The sequence below is a fragment of the Dromiciops gliroides genome, chromosome 3 (genome assembly GCF_019393635.1).
Source record: "Dromiciops gliroides isolate mDroGli1 chromosome 3, mDroGli1.pri, whole genome shotgun sequence".
Lineage (NCBI taxonomy): Eukaryota > Metazoa > Chordata > Mammalia > Microbiotheria > Microbiotheriidae > Dromiciops > Dromiciops gliroides.
The window spans coordinates 441,155,805-441,180,860 of record NC_057863.1 but is presented as its reverse complement, the minus strand read 5'-3'; the positions used below and the strand labels follow the sequence as shown (position 1 = coordinate 441,180,860).

The 25,056-nt window shown below is 39.4% G+C and overlaps 1 protein-coding gene across 7 annotated transcripts in view; it reads left to right on the top strand.

Annotated features, from left to right (window-relative positions):
• Nucleotides 1–25,056, top strand: part of RAPGEF4 (Rap guanine nucleotide exchange factor 4) — a 355,797-nt gene that overhangs the window by 310,781 nt on the left and 19,960 nt on the right. For all 7 annotated transcript variants that reach the window (XM_043992057.1, XM_043992055.1, XM_043992056.1 and 4 more), the window contains 6 exons: nt 7,449–7,574; nt 8,185–8,363; nt 11,912–12,002; nt 18,193–18,243; nt 19,019–19,106; nt 19,491–19,555. In XM_043992057.1, the coding sequence (XP_043847992.1) occupies nt 7,449–7,574; nt 8,185–8,363; nt 11,912–12,002; nt 18,193–18,243; nt 19,019–19,106; nt 19,491–19,555 (600 nt within the window). The remainder of the gene's footprint in view (nt 1–7,448; nt 7,575–8,184; nt 8,364–11,911; nt 12,003–18,192; nt 18,244–19,018; nt 19,107–19,490; nt 19,556–25,056) is intronic.

Genomic DNA, 25,056 nt, shown 5'->3' with positions numbered 1-25,056 from the left:
GGGACAGCTAGGTGGCACAGTAGATAGAGCACTGGCCCTAGATTCAGGAGGACCTAAGTTCAAATCCAGCCTCAGAAACTTGACACTTACTAGCTGTGTGACCCTGGGCAAGTCACTTAACCCTCATTGCCTGCCCCCCCCCCAAAAAAAAAGGTCATGGGACCTTAAGGATACCCTGTGACATAGCACAGGCTTGAAAATGGGGGGGGGGGGGAAAGGGTCTGAATTCTAATGTTTTTCTTCTAACTTGTTATATGACCTTGGATAAGTCACTTTATCTTCCTTTTTTCTTCACCTGTAAAATGAAGAGACTGAACCAAATATATTTTGAGGTCCCTTGTAAGCATAACATTCTGTATTTTACAATTGATTTCTGCATTTGTCAAAACTAGCTAGAAGTGAAGTTTTACAGATGCAAATGTATCCAAAAATTATTTAAACAGAAACTTGCCAAGGATGGTGTCATCTCTTTTGTTTTTGTTTTTGTTTTTGTTTTTTTGTGGGGCAATGGGAGTTAAGTGACTTGCTCAGGGTCACACAGCTAGTAAGTGTCATGTGTCTGAGGCTGGATTTGAACCCAGGTACTCCTGAATCCAGGGCTGGTGCTTTATCCACTGCACCACCTAACCACCCCCGGTGTCATCTCTTTTGAGACAACCAGTTCCCCTTTTCCATTTATATTGGTAGAGTCCATAACCTTTTCTTTTAGACCAGTAGTTTATAAAGCCTGGCCATGCTCCTATCCATTTACTTTTCAGTCATCCGCTAAGCAAACTTATTATTATTATTATTGTTATTATTTAAATTCTAAGCTTGAACTTCATCTGAAATGATTATTTTGATATATATGGTAGAACTGAAAAGCTGACTTATACATGAAACAGCAAATCCATTATGCAAATCTTGCTTTTCTTTTTAAGTCTATAATCAATTCAATATTATGTTCAAAGCTGCCTTGCTTGTTATATAATTCCTTCTTTTATCTTTTATGTACTTCAAAAACATGTTTGAAATACTTTCCCCCTTTTGTCTTTCTTTTCATTTTCTTTCTTATATTGGGAGGGCAACCCTATCTCTAGGTCCCTTCTTTTTCCTCACTCTGCCCCTACTCCCCACACATATTCATTTGCAAAAAACAAAACAAAACAAAAGACAAAACCTTTGTTACAAATGTACATGGTCAATCAAAATTAATCTTCACATTGACTGTATCCAAAAATGTACATTTCATTCTGCAACTTGAACCCATCACATCTCTATCTGGTAGCATGCTTCACTACCAGTTCTCTGGAATTGTGGTTGGTCATTGCATTGATCAGAGTTCTTAAATCCAAGTAAACATTTCCCATAGCAAGTCATTTTTAAAAGGGGAAACCAGAACTGGAAGAGAAATGCTTCCATGGAACACTATTTAAGGTGCTGTGTGATGTGTTTACAACATGAAGGCAAATGGGGGTTTCTCTTGCCAGTTGATTCTTGTCAAGTGTGTCAAATGGCTTTGGCACAAAGATATAAAGCATGGCTATCTCCAACTTCCTGTGGGGAAGACACTAACTTTTTAAGCCTCTGTTTATTTGCAGATGATCCTACATCCTTACAAGCCATTACTGCTTGTCAGGATCATTCTTCCATTTGAATGTTTGAACGGTAGAAAGGAATTTGTACCCTCTTTGAAAGGGATGCCCATGTGTGCTTCTTAGGGCCAACTACCTCTTCCTGACAAATAGCTCTTCCTTAATATTACTGAGTTATGTCATCACACAAAGGGGTAGTTTGCACATGATATGTGAAAATTTAGGGCACGAAGCACCCTTTTGAGTCCAAAAGCAATTCCCTTTTGGAAGACTTCAGAAATATCATCTATGAAGTAATGCTTCTGACTGGGATTTGGGCTGAGCACATCAATCATCCATTTAAAGTGTATTTACCAGGTGCCAACTATGTGCTCGGCACCATGCAAGGCATCATGTGGGTTGTGGAGAAGTGCAACATATAATCTCCACTCTCAAGGAGTTCATCATCTAAGGAGAGAGACAAGAATAGCATATTTAACAAACAGTGCCAAGCAACACTAGGTACAAACTGGAAGTGATCCAGAGAAAGGCAACTGGGAGAATGAGGGTGTTGGTGGCCATCATAGAGAAATAGACGAATTTGGAGAAGCAACAGAGAGGACACTGGACATCTGTCTAAATGTATTTGGAGGATTGTCATGCAGAAGAGGGATTACTAGCCTTAGGGTGCTTGTCATCCAAGGACAGAACCAGGAGCACTGGGTAGAAGTTGTGCAGAGTCAGATTTAGGCTCAAAGGAAAAACTTCTTAGCAATTAAAGTTTTCCAAAAATGGGAGGAAATGTGGCCATCCTTCCTATAAATCTTCAAACACAGATTGGACGGGTATTTGTCTACAGTTTAAGTTCCCTTCAGATCCTGGGTGGATGAGATGGTTTCTGAGGCCCAATATTTTGCAATTCTGTATGTAATCACATGCTGAAATGTGTAGAATGACTTAGAAGTCCTTAAAGAGGCCAGAGGAGAATATTAAATATATTAGTAAGAAATAGGGGTGGGAACTCTGACTACTTCTTCATGTGCTGTTCAGTAATATTGGGGGAGTCAAGGAATTGTGGTTGGGTCATTTCAGTCATTTCTGACTCTTTGTGACCCCGTTTTGGGGTTTTCTTGGCAAGGTTATTGGAGTGGTTTACCACTTCCTGTCCCAGCTCATTTTACAGATGGGGAAACTGAGGCAAACAGGGTTAAGTGACTCACCCAGGGTCATACAGCTAGTGAAATATCTGAGGCCAGATTTGAACTTAAGAAGATGAATCTTTCTGACTTCAGACCCAGTACTCTATCCACTGTGCCACCTACCTCCCCAGTCAAGAGATCACAGAGCTATATAAATATAAGCATTCCACTATACAGTTTTTTTGGTTTACATGGAAGTATACATGCTAAGTATTATGAGGGCTGACGTTAGGTACCGAGGGCCCAGGCTAATGAAGTGTAATAAGGCAATCAAAATAGTGAGGAGATTGGTGGCCATCATAGAGAAGCAGTTGGAAGAATTAGAAGATGAGAGACAAGGGATGAGAGTAAAGGGAGACAGAGGGGAGACAGAGAGACTGAGACAGAAAGAGCACTACACACATGGGTTATTATGTCAATAAAAGAATGGAGGTGGGAAAGATGATAAGTAGACAAGCAATCCAATTTAATGGGGGTATAAAGTGTCAGAAGGGAAGTAATCATCCATCATCCTTCAATCAACAAGAATTTATTGAATGCCTACTATGTGCCATGAATTCTTCTAAGTACTAGGGAATATAACAATAATAATGAAACATTCCTTTGCCCTCAACTATCCTACATTCTATGGATGAAGATAACTTGTTCACCAATAAATGTATGCAAAATAAACTCAAAGCAATTTTTGGATGGAAGGACACTAGCATGAGGGGCATCAGGAGAGGCTTAATGTAAAATATATGACTTCACTGTGGAAAAATTGGAGCACTAATTCATTGTTGGTAGAGCTGTGAACTGATCCAACCATTCTGGAGAGGAATTTGGAATTATGCCCAAAGGGCTATAAAGCTGTGCATACCCTTTGACCCAGTAATACCACTATTAGGTCTTTTTCCCAAAGAGATCATCAAAAAGGGAAAAGGACCCACATGTAAAAAAATATTTATAGCTGCTCCTTTTGTGCTGGCAAGGAACTAGAAACTGAAGAGATGCCCGTCAATTGGGAAATGGCCAAACAAGTTGTGGTATATGAATGTAATGGAATACTATTGTGCTGTAAGAAACCATGAGCAGGCAGATTTCAGAGAAACCTGGAAGAACTTGCATGAGCTGATGCTGAGTGATATGAGCAGACACCAGGAGAACATTGTACACAGTATCAACAACATTATGTGTTGATCAACTGTGATAGACTTGATTCTTCTCAGCAATATAATGGTACAAGATAGTTCCAAAGGACTCATGATGGAAAATGCTCCCCAAATCCAGAAAAAAGAGAACTGTGGAATATGGATGCAGATTGAGCTGTACTATTTCTTTTAGTTTTGGTGCTATGGTTTTGTTGGGTTGGTTTTTTGTTTTTTTTTTTTTTTGAGGTTTTTCCTTTTTGAAAAATTTGAAACTAGAAATCTTATAAAAACAAATGTTGAAAACTATAATGTAATGGAAAAAAAAAAACCAGTACACTTAGAGGCATGAAAGAACTTGATTCAAATCCTGCTTCCAAGGTTTACTAGCTCTGAGATCATTTGCAAGTCAATTAACCTCCCTGAGTCTCAGTTTTGTTATTCCCCTAAACCGAGATAATAATATCCAAAATACTTACTTCACAGGGTTATTTGGGAATCTAATGGAATAATGTATGAAAAGCACTTTGTAAATTGTAAAATGCTCCATTATCATTGCATCAAATCTTGTCTTTTCCATCCTTGAGAACCTAGGTTCTGTTTGCACAAATCTCCATATACTCCCTAGAAACTGATCCTACACAATTACCCTGTGTGCTCTGCTAACTCTCAAAGAAATCTGTCTCTTCTTTCAGTGATGCATAAATGTTTGTGCTCCTCAGGATTAGTCATTTATGTGTCACTAATTTAAAGTGTATTTACGTATACAAACATGTCTATATCTATTTATCCATGTATTGAACTGTATAGCTTAATCCGTCTTGTCTCCCCCAGCCCCCTGTAGATGATGAGCTTTTTGAGAGTAAGGACTGATTGCATTCTGAATAATTTTTCCCCATACATTGAATAGTACACACAGTCCATGCATACTGTTAATGGTAACAGGAAAAAAATCACATTATCAAGATTCTCTGAGTAAATGGTTGCCATTTATTACCACTAGTAATAAGCTTTATGTGAATACTTAGCAAAAGAGGTAAGACTAAGGGTAGGTAAGGATTTCAGCGACCTAGGGTGCAATAGGCCATAGGGCAAAATGGGACACTTCAATATTATCTTTTAGAAATACACTCATTTTGGGGGGCAGCTAGGTGGTGCAGTGGATAAAGCACCGGCCCTGGATTCAAGAGTACCTGAGTTCAAATCCGGCCTCAGACACTTGACACTTACTAGCTGTGTGACCCTGGGCAAGTCACTTAACCCCCATTGCCCCCCCAAAAAAAGAAATACACTCATTTCTAATGGAAGAACATTTCACTCTGGAATATATTTATTATGTGAAAAATAAAGCTAAATGTGTGAATTCCTCCTTATAGCTAAGGTTCAAGAGCCTGATAGTAACTCACAGGGGGCATAATTTTCAAATGCAAGAGTATGCAATTGTCAAACCCCATCTAAAATATATAGATGTCTTATCCTGACTACTGAACAGAATTTTTAAAAAAAGAGGTAAATTCTAAATCAGAAATAATATGATGTTACAAGTGAACTTATTTTATATTTTTGTGACCTCAACTTTATAAAATAACTATAAACTCCATATTCCTGTGTATATTAACATGATGGATACCATATGGACTTGTCAGGGAGTTGTTGTTCAGCCATTTTTCAGTTGTGACCAACTCTTTGTGACCCCTTTTGGGGTTTTCTTGGCAAAGATAACGGAGTGGTTTGCCATTTCCTTCTCCAGCTCATTTTAAGTGACTTGCCCAGAGTCACGCAGTTAGGAAGTGTCTGAGGTCAGATTTGGACTTAGGAAGATGCCGTTTCTGACTTCAGGCCTGTGACTGTACCACCTAGCTTCCCACTGTCAGGAAGATCAGGGTTCAAAGCCCATCTCAGACCTTGACTATCTGTGGCCGCAGATAAGTTGCTTAATATTTCTGAGTCTCGCTTTCTTGATCTGTCAAATGGGCATAATAATGGCACATATATCACAGGGTTGTTGAGAGGATCAAATGTCTGTAAACCCTAAAGCACTTTATAAATGCCAGGTATTGTTACAGTTGTGAATATGTTGAACTGAATTACATTATGTGCTTTATTTCATTCAGTAAATTAAAAGCACTTTAGACAGTTTCCCAGGAATAACAATGTGCTGAATAACATATGATATTTCTTTTACAGGTAATTGACTTAAGGGGATGGTAGGGAATGATCCAAGGTTACTAAAAAGTCAGTAGTGGAGCCATAATCACACCACTGGTCTTCTAACTTCTACTCCAGCACCACGCTTTAGTGAGCGCTGTTTTGGCCCAGCATTCCCCAGGGAGTGAGGAGATGGGTCTAATGCAAGAGAAAGAGGAGCATTCCTTCCCCAGTCTACTCCCCCACTGTTCTAATGTTCTGAGTTGCATGCTGCCTACAAAGGCATGGCTGGGATATTGCCAGGGATGGAAATACAGTTATTCCTATGAGTCACCAGTACCTTCAATGGGAGGGTGAAAATGGGATGTCACAAACTCCTCTGTCAGCCACTTTTTTCAGTTGACTCCAAGGAAGAGACATTGAAGCAAGAGAAAATTCTCCCACCTCTACCTCTCAGGAGCAGTTGCCAAGATCCTTTCAGAAAAAAAAAAAATATCATAATGAGGACCTCCAGTTGTCACTCTTCACAGCCAAAATAAATGACTTGTCCCTCTTCACAGAGTAAATACGATACATGACTTTAGGGGCAATGCTGCTCTTTACAGGTTAGATTAGGTGGATGCAGCCATTCTCACAGTGTTCTTCTGGGACTCCTGACCAAGGATTCTTGAGACCTTTTCAGAGGATCCATGAGGTCAAAGTTATTTTCATAATAACACTATAACATTTTAATTTCTAATACAGTAAATATAAATAGATGTAACCCATGTGAACACAAGTTCTCTGGGTTTTTCAGTGATTTGTTTTTGTTTTTTTGTTTTTCAGTGATTTTTAAGCTTAAAAAGAGGTCTGAAAATAAAGGCCAAAAGTTGGAGAATATGTGACAATGGTGGTTTTTATTATTATGCTGACCAAAGTAACCACTGAACTTAAAAGCATCTTATTGCTGTGACTAAAATCAAAACTTAAGGGTTTTTGTTTTAAAAATACACCATTAGGGGCAGCTAGGTGGCGCAGTGGATAGAGCACTGGCCCTGGAGTCAGGAGGACCTGAGTTCAAATCCAGCCTCAGAACTTAACACTTATTAGCTGTGTGACCCTGGGCAAGTCACTTAACCCTCATTGCCTCTCAAAAAAACAAACAAACAAAAATACACCATTAGAATCTAGTTGTGTTCAGCAACTCCAAGTAGAGTTCATCACCACACAGTGCCCTGGAAAGAACACTGGCTAGGCCATTCAAGGACTCAGAAGACTTCAGTATAACACCTGACACAGGCAACTTGTAGTCATGGATCAGTCACAAAAGCACTATGCCTTAGGTTCCACAGCTATAAAATAAGGGGGGGGGGGTGTGGAACTAGATGATCTCAAATATCCTATCTATTTCTAAATTTATGATCCATGTATTTTATTCATAGACACCTTTGCCAGAACAAGAAGGTCCAACTACTGGAACAGTGGGAACTTTTGAACTGATGAGTTCCAAAGATTTGGCATACCAGATGACGATTTATGATTGGGAACTCTTCAACTGTGTGCATGAGGTAAGGAGCCCCAATATCGAACTTTGTATTTTTATTCATAGTTCTGGGCTGTGGTTGCTGAAATAACTCACCTCTTGAGTTTTAGTTTGTATTACATTTTGTGTGTTTGTATGCATGCATGTGTGTGTGTGTGTGTGTATTTTCCCACCTGAAGTTGTTTTAAAGCAAAAACTGTTTTTACCTGCAGATGAGCACCAACTATACAAATTGCAGTCCAAGAGAATTGTCTCTAAATTCTATTACAATATGGAAACTAAATGACAACTCTGTGACCATCGTGTACATTTAAGTCAGTTCTAAAGTCTTTGTTGCTAAAATAAGGCAAAAGGGAATAAACAACTTGAGTACCTTCCTTTGTATTGGATCACACTGAAGTGTCCTTTTAAGTATATTAAGCCTTTAATACATAACCTACATTATATGATTAACATAATTGTCCCAGTGATTCTCTATGAACTTGCATAAAGTGGAATCCTTATCATCTAAGGGAACCCACCTTTTCTACCCAGACAAGATTGTCTTGAGAAAAAGGGGGACCCACCTATTGCTCTTCTCTATATAAATATAAAACGATAAGCAAATATGACAACTTGGGAATTTTCTTTTCTAGCTGGAGCTAATCTACCACACATTTGGAAGGCACAATTTTAAGAAGACCACTGCAAACTTGGATTTGTTCCTAAGGCGGTTTAATGAGATTCAGTTTTGGGTAGTCACCGAGATTTGCCTTTGTGCCCAACTCAGCAAGCGAGTTCAGCTTCTAAAGAAATTTATTAAGATAGCAGCCCAGTAAGTACCTTTGGCAAATGCCAGAGAAATGCTCCAGCTATGTGCCAAACTTAGAATCTGTCTGCTTCTTTCTTTAGTCTTTCTCCAAGACTGCACTTAAAAAAAAATACCCACCCTGTCTTTCTTCTGTGTCATACATACAAGTCCTATCCAGGGACTCAGAGAAGAACTTATTTTTTTTTTCCAGAGAAATGCCATTTTCTTCTTTTTTCTAACACTCAACATCCAGGGTTTATAAACCATCAGCAGTTCCACTGGAACTCAGGATTTCTCACTGCTCTTGAGGTTCTCACACTTTTGGCCAGTCACCTAAGGAAAACACTATTCAGCAGATGTCCCGTATGTCAAAGGAGATGGAAATGAGTTAGCCAGCATGGCACATTGTGTCCAGGAGAGGGCAGTAGAGCACATGCAGAGAAACCATCTCACCGAGACTGACATAGAATGAAATGTCCCAATGCATAAAGGCAAGCAAACCAATACAAGAGAATCCTCTCCATAAAATTCAGGATAAAAATCAAGCATCTTATAAATATTCCATTTAGGAGCACTTCATGGGAAACAATTTATTTACTGGCGGACCAGTTAGATTTCCCTCTGACATAAATGTAATCTTCTCTTACCATTTAGATACGCTTGACAACCCCCTGTTTATTTCCATGTTTCCAGTATCACTACAATGCTAAAAATAAATTGCTAAATGTGGCCCGTGGCACTGAAAATCCTATCCCTTCTCAATTCAAGTAGCTCTACAGCACAAAGGTTGGGAATAAAAACAACCTCCTCTGGGCTGCTTTCTGAAGCTCAAAATTCGAGAGCCTGCTTAGTCTGGTTTCTAGAGAACTCAACAAAAGAAAGCAAACTCTGAGCCATGTTTTCCCTTTGCCAAATGTCTCAAATTATCCTGCCAAAACAGGAAGGTCAGCAAAAACTCCCACTGCGTAGCTCTCAGACCTGTTTTCTTGTCATTTTCCAGCTTCAGGTTCTTTCAAGGGGAATGTAATAAAAATGTTACTGAGGAAGTGAGGAAGCATTGTACAACCCCTTGGCCTAGGAGCAGAGACCAGCCTTTTTCCAGGTGAAAAAGGAAGCCAGGGTCTCTTATGTATTTGTTTCAAAGCAAGGTGCTTATTGAAACCTGTGAACAGATATAGCTTCCAAATCTGAAAGAGCTCATTTTCCTCTTCCCACAGTGGTGAGTGCCAGTGGAGGAGAAAACACAAAAGCGTTTTTACATGAAAATGGGCAAAGTCAGAAAAATCCATAAAGGCCTCTCTCTTATTGCTAGATTGGGCTCCTACCCATTTGTCGTTTTTTGTAAGAAAGAAGATGAAGCCTGAAAGTAAGAATCCCTTAAAAAATAAAATAAGAACATCAACATAAAACCTAAAGAAATGAAATAATTTGTCAACTGGGGAAATCATTGGGGTCTTTTTTGCAATCCTCACCTCTCTGTATGAGGTGCATATGAAGGGGAATATGGATTTCTTTATTAACTCCTGTAACTTAATTAGTGCTATCCTGGGAATATGGATTTCTTTATTAACTCCTGTAACCTAATTAGTGCTATCCTGGGCTCAACACAAATGAGGAATCCCCTCCGACTTCAATCAACTTGTTTCCCAAACACGAAATGTACATATTATAACAATACCTTTCATTTTACTTGTTTTCCTCTAGCTTTTTAAAGTACTTTCACATGTTATCTCCTTTACCCTCACACACACACACACACACACACACACACACACACACACACACAAACCTATAAAGGGAGGAGGTAATACTAACTTTATTCTGAGAAAGCTTAAATAGAGATTTGATATGCCTGGCTCAGGACCCCAAAGATAACTTAGTGGCAGAGCTTGACCTAGGGCTACAGATTCCTGGCCAAGTGAGAATTCCATTAGTCTTCTGACTCCCAACATAAAACACATATGGACAGACATATTGCCTGGCATGTAGTAAAAAAAAAAAGTCACTTAATTTCCACTCTTCCTCTCTTGGTTTCTTTCCTTTCATCTCAGCTTTCATTTTACTGTTCCCCTTTTTCATGGAGCTAAGTGCACAGAGCATGCATATGGCAGACTTCGGGAAAGGCATTATCACTGGCCATCTGTGTTCCCTTCATAGCAGGGCCTGTGGTGACAGTCTCCTTGCTTTTCACACACACACACACACACACACACACACACACACACACACACAGAGCAGAGGAGAAGGAAGATGCCAGCTCACCCAGACCATCTTCTAACTCCATGATCCCATGATTCCTTTCTCTCTCTCCCCACCTCCTTCCCCTAAAGCTTCTATTTAGTTAATTACCTCCTCTGGCCTAAAGCACTTACAGACAATACGGAGGTAAGCCCTTCACTCCTATCTCCCTTCTAAGATCAGGCCCATTACACTATGCTATTTTTTCCCCCATTTCAGAATAGACAATTTAAGATTTACTAGAGACTGATTGTTCAAGCTGATCCCTGGCAACACACCGGACAACTTAATTTAGCCTTTTACAAAAATGCTAATCCGTGTTGGGTTTAACTAAGATTTAGTCAACTTGGATAACTATTGATTTTTGGTAGGGGATTTGTCCCTACCACAAGTGAACCACCCTCCCTTCCCCTCCTGAGAAACTGATGTTTGAGAGATTGAGAATTGCAGCGTACTTGAGTCAAGCCAAGTACCTGGGCTGATCAGCGACATTCTGACTAAGGATTTTGTTAATATCTTCCACTTGTTACCTCTCCCAGATATTCAGTCATCATACTTAAATAGACCAGTAAATAGCAAAGGGATGGGCTCAAACATTAGTTGCCTGATCTAGTGGAACAAACTGGTGGGAGGAGGGGACGGGGATCAGTTGATTTCACATCTATTTTCAGTAAAGTATGTATCATCTACTACTAAAAACGTCCTAGAAAATGAGTGCCCAGAACATAACTCATAACTCCAGCAAAACCTTTCAAGGGACAGGTGCACTCCTTATTTGCTATAGTGGGTAAGAACAGAAGGGAGGGTAATGGCTTCTCTCGGCAATGATGAGAATAAAGGATGAACAACAAGAACAAGGGTTCCTCCTCTGCCTTCCAGATGGGGTAGTAGCCAGCCGTGTCCATCAGTAGGCTAGAGATCCTGTCCTCCCAAAGGGCATTTTATACCATCTTCAGGTTTCGAGTTTTCATATGGAAGCAAAACTTTGAAAATGTGTTCCAATTCCAATTTACCAGGGGACTTATTTTTTAACCCTCTCCCCCAAATCCATCCATTCCTAGAGTCAAGTTATTCTTACATGTTATACAAAAATACTACTGAGAAGAGGAGCAAAGGCGGAAAAATGCTCAAGTTCATCTGTCTGAAATTATAGACTGAAGCCAGGTAACAAGAATGTAGCCACTCTACTGGAACGTATCCGACCCATTCAATCCGTCCTTTCCCATTCTTTAAAGGAAGACTAGCCAATAGTAATGACTGCCACAGGCAGGATCCTGGTCTTCTGTCTCCCCCAGAGCTGCACTCTTCTTGAACATAACCATCTTGTCTTTCAGCTGTAAGGAGTACAAAAATCTGAATTCCTTTTTTGCCATCGTCATGGGACTCAGTAATGTTGCTGTGAGCCGCCTGGCACTAACATGGGAGGTAAGCATTGCCTGAAATCTAATCGACCCATTTGCCTGAAGCACGAATACACAGTGTAGATCAGGATTTCTTAACCTTTTTTGTATCATGGACCTCTCTGGCATTTAGATGAAGCCTATGTATAGACCACATTTCAGAAAAATGTTTTTGACTAATTGAAATGCTAAATTTCAGTTGGAGGTTACTGAAAAAAAAATGTGTGTATGTATGCATCTTTATACACATATGTATGTATTTATGTATTGTATATGTATGTTTGTATATTGTTGTTCTGTCATTTCAGTTGTGTCCAATTCTTTGTGACCCTATTTGGATTTTCTTGGCAAAAATACTGGAGTGGTTTTCCATTTTTTTCTCTAGCTCATTTTATAAATGAGGAAACTGAGGCAAACAGGGTTAAATGACTTGCCCAGGGTCACATAGGCCTTCCTGACTCCAGGCTAGGTGCTCTATGCACTGCACCGCCTAGTTGCCATATGTGTATGTATATATATCCAACTTCACAAACCTCCTGAAATTTTTCTTGGGAGTTTGTGGATCCCTAGTTAAGAACCCCTAGTATATACATAGTAAGGTTTTTCTTAGAAAGAACCCTCCAAGGGGGCAGCTAGGTGGCACAGTGGATAGAGCACTGGCCCTGGATTCAGGAGGACCTGAGTTCAAATCCAGCCTCAGACACTTGACACTTACTAGCTGTGTGACCCTGGGCAAGTCACTTAACCCTCACTGCCCTGCAAAAAATAAAAATTTTTAAGTTTTTTTAAAAGGAAAGAACCCTCCAAGGTTTGTGGGACTGGCATATCAGGCAGGACACTGGGAGACAGGCTTCATGCCTTTTTATACAAGTTTCCCAACTATCTGAATTTGATCAAGAATTGTCTTCTCTCTAGTCCTCAGTCTTACCATCTATTTAATGGAAATAATAATAATCTTCCAATAGAACATGGTAAGAAGTTTCCAGATGTTCACAGAAATGGCACAAGGGAAGTCTCTGCCACACACTAAGATGGGAGATGCATTTTTAACAGAAACAAACATTCAGCTACTGAGGGGAAAAACTGAGAAAAACTGCCTAGGACCTATGGTCAACTGTGTCTCTTAACTATTTGGCAGATCTGTTCTTTTTAGATAAAGGACAATTGACAAAAATTCCATAATCAATTCAATTTGACAAACATTTATTAAGTCAATAGTATTGCTGCTTTGGCAATTTGTAGTCCTAGAAGATGACTATATTTCACATTTGTCTAAACATTCACAAAGCAGTATTATGTTCATTGTATATTGTACATTTACATAATTAAATACTCTTCTTATAGAAATGGATTTCCACCCAAAGCGAGAACATTCAAAATTAATGGATAGAGATAGATGATAGGTTGATGGATAAATGGATGGATAGACAGACAGACAGACAGACAGACGGACAGATGGACAGACGGATAGATACATAGATACATAGATAGACGATTCAATAGGTAGATAGATAGCTGATAGACACTGAGCGAGAGAAAGAGAAAGAGTTCTCTAGATACAAAGTCAAGCAAGCAAGATAGAACCCAAATGACAAGAGAAGATTGGGAGAGAGAGAGGGAGCAGAAGGGGCAGTTGAAGATGCACCTGTGAAAGCTGCCCATGTTTGCAGCCTTTCCTGAAAAATCCTTTCATCCCCACCTTAGACCACCACCCCCTGATTCTCCTAAATGCTTTAATTGCTCTCAGGGCGTGCTGTCCCAATTCCTTGTCTCTTGAGTTACTCTGCATATGCAAGGCACGTGTGGTACAGAGCAGCTCATCTCCTGAATATAGGAGTGAGAGAATTGGTGAGGCCCGCATGTCATGAAGCTGTATCAGCTTCCATCTGGCAAAGGAACTGAGTTAACCCAAGTAAATAAAGCACTAAAGTCATCTTGCAATTTCCCCTGCTTTTCATCAGAGGGCTTATGGGGACCATTAAAGACACCCTAGGAGCAGGTTTGGATTGGAGCAGGCTCAGGAGACCCTTATGAGTAGACAGCCATGATGGCCCTGTGTTTCAGCTAAGGTCTGCTCCTTCACTCACCTGACACCTCTTTTCCCTCAGGGGTTCAAAACCACTCTAGAATGGGCCTTTTGAGTCCAAGGAAGCCAGGAAGTCTAAGACTGAACTAAATGATCAGAAGCCCATACCTCAGAGAAATAACCCTGAGTCCACCTAGAGAAGTTTTTGTTTTATGGAAGCTTCTGACATTCTGGTGAATCCTTTGTACCATTTCTCAGAATAAAAATGCACTAAATAAAATATGTAGAATTACGAAAGAGACCAATTACATTGAAATACAGTTATCAAAGTTTAAAAACAAAAAAATAAACAAGTACACAGACCTAATTTGGGATTCAAAATCTTTTTAAAAAATGAATGTTATGGGGCAGCTAGGTGGCGCAGTGGATAAAGCACCGGCCCTGGAGTCAGGAGGACCTGAGTTCAAATCCAGCCTCAGACACTTGACATTTACTAGCTGTGTGACCCTGGGCAAGTCACTTAACCCTCATTGCCCCGCAAAAAAAAAAAAAAAAAAAAAAAAAAGAATGTTGAAAACTATCTTTACATGTAATTGGGAAAAAATTAAATTCTATTAAGAAAAAAAAAACCTTGAAGGACTTTCTAGACATGGAAAAAAAAAATGAATTCCTGACCTAGAGCTTATCAAGGACTATGCTAACTGTGGACGGGCACTTTCTGCAACATCCATAATGTATAGGATAGAGGAGCCACTGTCCTCAGTCTCTTCTATTCACCTGGAAGGAATCTCAAATGTCAGGAAGCTTAATTCCCAGCCAGGGCAGAACCAAGTCCGATAGGATTTGGGCAAGTGTTTCTACTCCAGTGAGAGCAAGAAAAGACTCAACCATTTAAACCAAAAGAGATTCTTGTCTCATTCTTGGTAAAACTCCATCTTAAAGTGAAGACACAACTGAGTTAACATCTTTACTTCATTTCTCTTAGAAATGCTTTAATCCATATAGATTCTTGAGTTTAATCAGGCACTTAATAAATGTTTATTGACTGACTGCCCGATTGGGAAGCTGGCCTGGGGCAGAAGAGTGTCTTTGAAGGGTTACACTCTAGCAGGAATCTGCCACACAGTGCCCCATCTCTTCTATCCCTGCCCCATCCCTCACCTCACCCCTCATCCTTGCCATGCCAGTAGTGTCCCTGCTCCAGATTACAGAAGCTATCATAGATCATTACCACTTCCTAGAAAACAGAAAGGAGGAGAAGGCATAGGAATGGATTCTCATTCTCAGAGCCACAATAGGTAAAAGACGTTGGCATCCCAAGTTGTAACCCAGAAGACTGGGTGCTGCACCATTGTAGCACTACAGCACTTCAGTGAGTCTGTGAAGCCATGGATTTTAATATTCGGGGAATATCCTAATTCATCTTTGCCCTTTTCATCCTCTGCAGTTTTTACCCATGCTCTTCCCTAGAAGCTCCAAAGAGGATCCACTCAACACAATAGAAGCTTCCTTTTAGTTGTTTTTGTTTCCTGTTTTGTTTTGATTTGTTTTGGGTTATTTTGGTGAGGCAATTGGGGTTAAGTGACTTGTCCAGAGTAGTCACACAGCTAGTGTCAAGGGTCTGAGGCTGCATTTGAACTCAGGTCCTCCTGAATCCAGGGCCAGTCCTCTATCCACTGTGCCACTTAGCTGCCCCATTTTCTGGTATTTTTAAAAACATTCCATAGGTACCAGTAAACCACTAAGTCCATCAGTGGTCATTCCTTCTGGCTATAACTTCCTAGATGCTATCCCTTTTGCCACTTTTTGTATGAAGGCCATCACTGGAAACACACCCCAGGATACTGTTGCCTTCTGGGGATGTTACTCTTAGGAAAGTGCTACATGTATACCATCCTACATGTGAGGATCACATGCAATCATGGAGTTAAAGTACTTTATAAACCATAAAGTGCCATATGGATTAAATAAGCTTTTGCAGGTTTGCCTGGAAACCTAACTACCCCCATCTCATTGATTCTATGGGGAAATGCAGGACAAATTCAAAAGACTTCATTTACAAAGAAACATTAGGAGTTAACTGCTTGTAAGTTACTTGTTTTTCAGTCATGTCCAACTCTTCATGACCTTATCTGGGGTTTTCTTGACAAAGATACTGGAGTGGTTTGCCATTTCCTTCCCCAGTTTATTTTATAGATGAGGAAACTGAGGCAAACAGAGTGAAGTGACTTGCTAAGGGTCACATAGCTAGTAAGTATCTGAGGCCAGAGGTGAACTCAGGCAGATGAGTCTTCCTGACTTCAGACCTAGCCACTGTACCACCTAACTATTCATAAGTTGGAGACTGCCTATTTAGTTAAGACAGAGATAAGTGTGAGCTGGTATACTTGGGGAACTTTTACAGTAGGGGTCTTAAACTTAACTCAAAGTAGGTTGTAAAAAGTAGGTAGGATTGGGCTAGAATGAGAGTGGAAATTCTATGTTTTACAGACAGGTGGTGGCAATATAGGTAGTTAACTAATTTTACAATGACAGAACCGAGACTCATAGAAATGATAGCATCATCAACTTTTGGTTCTCTGTGCTAATGGAGAGAAGGGGTAAATATAATAGAAAATGATGAGTCATCTTTTATATTTGGCTCTGGAATGTAATATGAGGCATACAGTGGATTAGAGAGACACATTCAGCCTCATGCACATTAGATGTGTGCCCTCACCAACTCACTTGACTTAGCAGCCAACTGGGGGATGAGGAAAAAGTCCATTAACGAATTAATTCACTTATGCATAATTAAACACTTAATATATTACTTAAAAACCCTCCTATAACTTGGGAGTTCAAGTTGAGAACTCTTATCCCCAAATGTCCTAGACCAGAACACAAACCACAGCTCTTTACCATATTCTTTTGAAGTAATAAAATCAAAACCTATCCTCGAAATGAGGATTTAGGGGAAAGGATCTATGGCACCTAAAGCACATTTAGCTTCTTTTTTTAAATAAGATTTGCAAGATTTTCAAAAGAGATTTTGCCCTTGTTTCAGATTTGGGATGAGAGGAGAAAAGCTATTTATGCGTAATATAAAAATCTCGTGAAATTCAGGATATATTTATCAAAGGTGAAATTTACCCAGGAAAGAAGAAGGAAATTGGAAACCTATGACATCCAGGACATTGCCAGTCCTATTAATGATGCGTGAGAGAAAAGACAAATCATAAGGCTCATCGTGCTCTGCTTTGTGATGAGAACACCGTACTTGATTTCGAGACCTTTAGAAGTGGGAAAAGCATTTGCTCAGTTTTACCGAAAACCTAGTATTTATGAGAATGGTGTACAATGAATCGAACAATGAATAACAAGCCTGGCCTTTGTGTTACAGAATTGTGGTTTTGATTCACAGGTCAAAATAAGAAAGAAAATTAAGAGATAAGTAGGACAATATTAACTTTTGTACTTCATGTAGCCAGATAAATCAGGCAGTTTAAATCTATTCCACTTTGAGAAACAAGTGAAATAATCTAGGGAAGGCAAAGTGATATAATAGCAAGAGCCTCACCAACAGGACATGACATGAAGGTTTAGGTTCTGCCACTAAATACCTGTGTGTCTTTAGGCAAGTCACAACCTCCTTGGGTTTTCATTTCCTTCTCTACAAAATGATAGTGTTGGACTGGTTTAGTTCCATGCTCTATGAAAGGGGTTCTTAAATTTTTTTGGGGGGGCGGGGGAGACAGGTCATAGACTCCTTTGGAATTTTGATCTCAGAATAGTCTTTTTGAATGCACAAAAAGTACTTAGAATTACAAAGGAAAACCCACCCCCACCCCCAAAATCTATTCACGGACACCTGTTCTATGATTTAAATTCCTAGTTGTTAAAAAAAAAATACCAGTCTAGTTGTGACCCAGAAAAGCTATCATTTTTATGACTCATCCTGTATGGATAACAGTGTTAAAAACAGTAAGACCCAAGCCTTCATAAGTTACTTTTGGTTCACCTAAGTTAAAAGACTTCTGGAAGGATGGTTTTTGTTATTCTAAATTACTTTGAAATGGAAAAACCTATTACAGCCTTTGCCTAGTTGTTTGATTAAGAGCCAGGGGTAGGCAGGAAACATTTCTTACAGAAATGATAAGGTATCTATCTATTCTGAGTGTGACAAAGAGTATTTTGATTTCGTCAATAGAAACTTCCAAGCAAGTTCAAGAAGATCTATGCTGAGTTTGAAAGCTTAATGGTAAGTGGCAGTGGCCCCTTTATTCTGTTCACTGTCTGTATTAATCCATTTGCTGATGAACTAATTTGAAGTCCTCATTTCAGAATATTTTATCTGTCCTTGTCTGACTTTAAGAAGTTTATGATCCCATTTTAGTGCTGCTAAAACAAGCATGTATGACTAATGAATTACACTCTTAGGAACCAACTTAAAGAGGACTTATGCCCCACATAAGGTCGATTTGTGTAATTAAGAAAAGCAGTGTAATGTACTTTTTTCTCCTATCAGACATTGGATGGCCATGTGTTCCAAGCTGCATTTTTCTCTCCTTACTCAAAACCACTTTGCCCCATGAGTTGGGATATGTTTGTGGATGAAAAGTAATTGAGTAGGATTTGGCAAGAGAGTTTGGGTCATGCCAGGAGAGGCGCATGTTTGGACTGGTAGTGCAAGACAGGCAGAGGCAAATCAAGGAAGGTGTGAATAGCTTTGGAATAGGAGTAAAGGCCTGTCGTAAGGCTCTGGACTTCATTATAAATTTAATATTTGCATTCAAGTAGATAAGCCAATAATCTTGGTCCATCATCATGAAAATCAAGAAAGAAGAAAAATGGAAAGACTTTTGTGTGTGCCATGTTTTGTTTTAATACATTAATTATGTTTAACTAAAGCTGTTGTGATTTTGTATTCACCGCTGATTTAAAAACACAAAAAGTTAGACTCGTCTGAAAGTTGTCTCTTTTACCAGTATTCAATATGGTGTATTTGCTGTTGTTTTTGTTTGTTCTCTCTCAAGGATCCATCCAGGAACCATCGGGCTTATAGGCTGACTGTTGCCAAACTGGATCCGCCTCTCATTCCCTTCATGCCCTTACTCATTAAAGGTAATCCAGATTAGCAGGTAATAAATATCTGAGGAGTCAAGGGAAGATAAAATAGAGCTCTTTGGAAAAGGCAGAAGAGGGTAACTTCCTTCCACCTTCTCTGGATCTTTTATTTATTTTTCTGGGGCTAAGAGGGTTAGGAGAAGCAGTGATCTGGGGTTTTAAAAGTCTCCCTGGCTGAATTAAGCACTAGTTTAGAAATTTTACTAATCTCAAGTAAAGAGATTTTAAAAGTTAAACACCTGACATAAAAGGAGCCATTGTTAGCCTTGTACAATTACATTATGCAAATCAGTTGGTATAATCTAGTACAGTGCCATTGTGCTTTCTTCCTATGACAAATTTCAATTGGTTATTAGCTTGTGGCTTTTTATTTCCATACAGATATGACATTTACTCATGAGGGGAACAAGACGTTCATTGACAATCTAGTAAACTTTGAAAAAATGGTACGTACTCTATATAACCTCATTTCAAATGTTGAGAGAGAGTATTACTCTCCACCCCCCCCAACAACCCCCCCCCCAACAAATTTGCATTCATTCTAATAAAAGAGGTAATTTCCTCATATGCTGGTATGTAGAAACTCAAGGAAGTTATACATAAAGGATTTTGAAAAATTTGGCACAGAACGACTCCCATTTTATTCTGTCAGTTCTTTTTTGTGGAGCTGAATTGTATTTGTTTAGTTGCTCACAGCGGCCACAGGCCTCTGGCTTTTATGCTTCTAGTTTCTCTTGCGGCCGCCTGTTGCTATAATGTAGAAACGCAACAGACTGACTTTCATGTTGTTGTTTTTGTCATAAGGTTTGTGGAGCTAGCCTGCCCCAGGATATCAGGGAAATGTTTGTCTGCCTAACCTGACTTTGCTGCACAAAAGTAGGCAACAGACAAGTTCTGCAAATAAATTTCCACTAGAGTGTTAAACTTTGTGGACACAGTTTATACCACTTAGGGATGGAGAGGAAAATTCTAAAACCTTCAAGGTAGAGGGTCTATCTGTTTCTTAAATAGCAGGCTTTGTAGGATTTTGCACCTTTGTAGGATTTGGCGGGGGAGGGGAAGGGTGTCTGAAGACTAATTCTCTTCTGTTGTATAAAGCAAGAAGGAGGCAAGAGGCAGTGTGCAGGACTGGACAGAGAGAGCCACCATGGAAGAAAGAAGACCTAGGTTGAAGTCCTGTCTCTGACACATACTGTCTGAGTGATCAGAGCTGAGTTATTTAACCTCTCAGTGCCCCAACCTACTATCTAAGACTGTAATTTGCAACTGTAGACTTGAAGTTATAGAAGAGTTGCCATTAGGCATCCATCAGTGGAAAGAATTCATACACCAATGTGAGTGAGTCCATCTCCCCAAAAAGAAAAAAAAAGGCATAAGAACAAGACTTCTTTTCCTATAAGTTGGATGTGAGTAATGGCATATGTTCTCCTAAATCTTTTATGGATTATGGAATGTAAATAAAAGGCCATTATCCTATGACACCTTTATTGTTTTCCAAGCTCATATAAATATGATCATGTGCATTTCAGCACTGTCTTATTTTCTAGAAAGTTTGATATATGGTGCCATATGCCTCTACATAATTTAGGAAAATTCTTTATGCAAAAAACTAAAGTTTGATTAAATTTTCCCCATTTTTTTTTAGTTGAGCTCATGTTAAGTTAAATTTCCCATTAGGGAAACAAATGCTTTTATATCTGTTAGCCATGAAATTTGTATTCACTGTGGACCTGTAGAATATTTGACCCCTTCAATTTTTTTTAATAGAGTAAACCTCAACCATCTAAAACCTTCCGGAAAGAAATTGTTCTAGATAGCCAAGTTTTCCACATAGCTAAGAGTTTAGCCCATTAAGCACCAAGTCATAGTTTATTTTTACTATTTGGGATGGAAATCTTTCTAAAATGTATTACATAGTTTCTTCTCTCCCTTCATAATCTGTGCATATTGAATAGAATGTAATCTTTTCTTGAAGGCTCTAAGACATCATTATTAAGACTAATTATTTTACCATGCAATTAAGCAGCAAGAGCTTCAAGTATGGAGGACATCCAAGAAAGCCAGTTGAGTCTTAAGCTGTATTAAGTGAGGTAATGTCCAGGAATAGGAAGGTGACTATCATACTGTGTTCTGTCTTGGTCAGACAACATCTGAAATATTGGACTCAGCTCTGGGCACCATATTTAAGGGATGATAGTGATAAATTGGAAATCATCCAGAAGAGGGCAGCCAGGATACCAAAGGCCTCACGTTCATGCCATCTGAGGATCAGTTGAAATAACTAGATAGTAGGACAAGGAAAATGGAGACTTAGAAGAAGAATGGTCGCTCTGTTTGAAGAGTTTTCCTATGGTAGAAGAATTAGATTTGACCTACTCATCCCTAGATGGCAGAATTAGGAACAGTACAGCAGTCAACTTTGTAAAGAGGCAAGTTTGGGATTGATGTAAGGAAAAACTTCCTAAGAATGAGGGCCATGGAAAGACAAACAAATAAATGAACGAATGAACAAATGAGTAAATGAATGAATGAATGAATGAATACAACTGAAAAAAAGAATTAGGGCAATGCAAAAGTTGAATGGCTGCCTCCAAAGGTAGTGACTTCCCTCTTACTGGAGATCATTAATCAAGGTTGGATGAACGTATGTTGACCATGCTGTATAATCAATTCTTATTCAGGTGTGAGATGGACTAGCTAGCCTTCAAGGACCCTTCCAGTTGCGAGACTCTGTAGCTATTTACCTCTAAATTTAAATGGCTCCAGACTACTATTCGTTTCAAATTATTGTGCCTGTTTTTTGTAGTTTTTCCTCTCCTTTCTAGCTATTCAATGTTTGCTTACCCCAGCCCCTATTCTATTTCTTATTTGTAACTTCTTATCCACTATGGAATCAAAAACCATATGGCCAAGCTTGCTAGAATGATCAATCAAGGGGCAGCAAGGTGGGGCAGTGGATAAAGCACCAGCCCTGGATTCAGGAGTACCTGAGTTCAAATCTGGCCTCAGACACTTAACACTTACTAGCTGTGTGACCCTGGGCAAGTCACTTAACCCCAATTGCCTTACCAAAAAATAAAAAAATAAAAAAATAGAATGATCAATCAAGAAGTATCTACTAGGTAGCTGACACTACAAAATCAAACTAAATGGCTTGGGAATGAAGACTAAGGGTCTCTCCTCTGAGTGAAGTATATGATTCAACACATGGACTTTGTGATATCTATCTTGTACTCAGAAGCTCTTCTTGCTATTTTCCTCATTCATTCTCCACTGTGTTGTGGTTAGGTAAGGTTGCTAATTAGTTGAGTTCTAGGTAAATGAAATATCAAAACAAAGATACTAGCCTTTGTTTTGGTTGTTTGGTTTGATTTTAGAAGACCTATGATAGTTGGTTGGCCCAGTTTTCTTCTAGTTTAAAAAAATAGGAAAACTGTAGCATTGAAGTTGAATCACAGGAAAACAGGAGATCCTATAGCAATACTAGATCAATCAGCACTGTTGAGCTTTGGGAATCAGCCAAGCACAGACTATAACCATGCAAAGAAAATTGACCATGGTTTGGGCCAGTGTTTCTAGATTTTGAGCATCTTGGAAAATAGAATATATGCTCAGACTTCTCAAAGACATTTAATCCTGAGGTCAAGTCCTTTGTACTTCTTGTCAAAGGTGATATACATCCTTTTATTCTTTCTACTGTTCAAGTGGCAATTGAGCAATGAGATCAGCATTCTTTGCACATTTGAGATTGGCATTCTTTACACATTTCTTAACTTGCACATTTAAAAATATTTTGTCAACTTAAAAGACAAACCAAGTAGCTACTGTGTGAGTTAATTAGAAACCAAAAAACCCAAAAACTTCCTAGAAACCATTTGCCAATTTATAAAAAAAACTTAAAGGTAGACACAGTCATTTAATATAATTTTTCTTATCAGAAAGGATATCTGAATTTTGATTCTTTGTCATTATTGTCGCTATCACTAGTTTTTATATTATAGTGCCTTAAGATTTGCAAAGTCATAATTTTTTTTAATTGTATCCTCATAACAACCCTGAGATGTAGATGCTATTATTACTTCCATTTTATAGAAAAGGAAAGATAGAACTGAAGTGACTTGTCTTGGATCACACAGCTGGTGAGTGTGTGAGGCAGAATTTCAGTAGCACATCTATCAACATCTGACATGGCTACTGGCAATTATACAGGCCAAGAAATGGCTGGAGGATGGAATTCAACAAATAAAATAACTATTAAGCACCTACTATATGGAGTTGGAGTCAGCATACATGGGGTCTAGGCCCAACACGGACATAATATCCACATGACCTTGGGCAAGTCACTTCAACCTTCTGGCCTTCAGTTTCTTCACCTGGGAAAGAAGAGGATTTGGAGTAGATGAATTTTGGGTTTCTTGTTTGTTTTTTGTTTTTGTGAGGCAATGAAGGTTAAGTGACTTGCGCAAGGTCACACAGCTAGTGTCAAGTGTCTGAGGCCAGATTTGAACTCAGGTCCTCCTGACTCCAGGGCCGGTTCTTTGTCCACTGTGCCACCTAGCTGCCCCCCATGGACTAGATGCCTTTTAAGGCCCCTTCCAACTCTAAGTCTGTGACCCAGTGATCCTCTAAGAAACATACTGTGCCAGCTGCTGCAGAGTCTGTGACAGGGCTGTGGAATGATGTAGATGATGCTATGGACATATGAGAAGGCAGAACAAAAGAAATCCAGCTGCTGGAAAAAGCCCAAAGGAGAGCCTTGGAATTTTCAGGATTCCTAAGATCTCCAGAGGTCAGGAATGATCTAAAATACTGAGCTGTGTGACCAATCGATGATGATTGGTGATGGCTGACATTTATTTATACAGGGCTTCAAAGTTTGCAAAGTGCATCACATCCATGATCTCACTGCTGGAAGGGACCTTGGAAGTTGTTGAGTTCACACCCTTCATTTCACAGGCTTGGAGAGACTGAGTGACTTGCCCAGGGTCACAGTCAATTAGCATCTGAGGCAGGATTCAAGCCCAGGTCTTCCTGACTCCAAGTCAAGAATCCTGTCCAATATTCTTGTTTGTTTTTTGTTTGTTTTGTTTGTTTTTTGTTTTTGTTTTTGGTGAGGCAGTTGGGGTTAAGTGACTTGCCCAGGGTCACACAGCTAGTAAGTGTCAAGTGTCTGAGGCCGGATTTGAACTCAGGTCCTCCTGAATCCAGGGCCGGTGCTCTATCCACTGCGCCACCTAGCTGCCCCAGAACACAGTATTCTTAACCCTACTTTCCATAATTATTCTTTGAGTTCTTAGGTAATGGGGAAGGAACACAGTGACATTCCTTCAATCCTCAGGGAGAGGACCTAGTTGAGACCAGCTCAGGACCATATGACTTGTCTGCTGGAGGGAAGGGGAACTGAGACTTTTGTCTTCAAACATGTTCGGTGGAGTGTAATTGGAATGGTGGTGATTATATTCTACTGGGAGAAGACCACTGCCCATTTCCTCACACTATAGAATGAATAAGGCCTTGTGAGTTGATTCATGGAGACAGATTTTCTTTTCTTTTCTTCAGTGTATCACAAGGTCGTCACCAGCCACATTTCTCCTTAACCAGCAAAGTAAAGTACAGTGACTGCTATTCAGACAGGATTAGAAGAGTACAATCCATTTGTGATGCTGACAATAATGATGATGATATTTAAATATTTAATATATACCATACCATGTGACAAGCACTTTAAAAAATTATCGTTTTACCCTCACAACAACCTGGGAAGTAGGTGCCATTATTATCCCCATTTTACATTTGAGGAATCTGAGGCAAAAATACAGGCCAAGTGATGTTCCCAGGGTGGCACAGCCAATAAATATCAGAAGCCACATTTGAACTCAGGTCCTCCTGGCTCTATTTATTGTGCCACCTACCTGCCTGGCTACCTTTCTCTGTGCTGTAATATTTG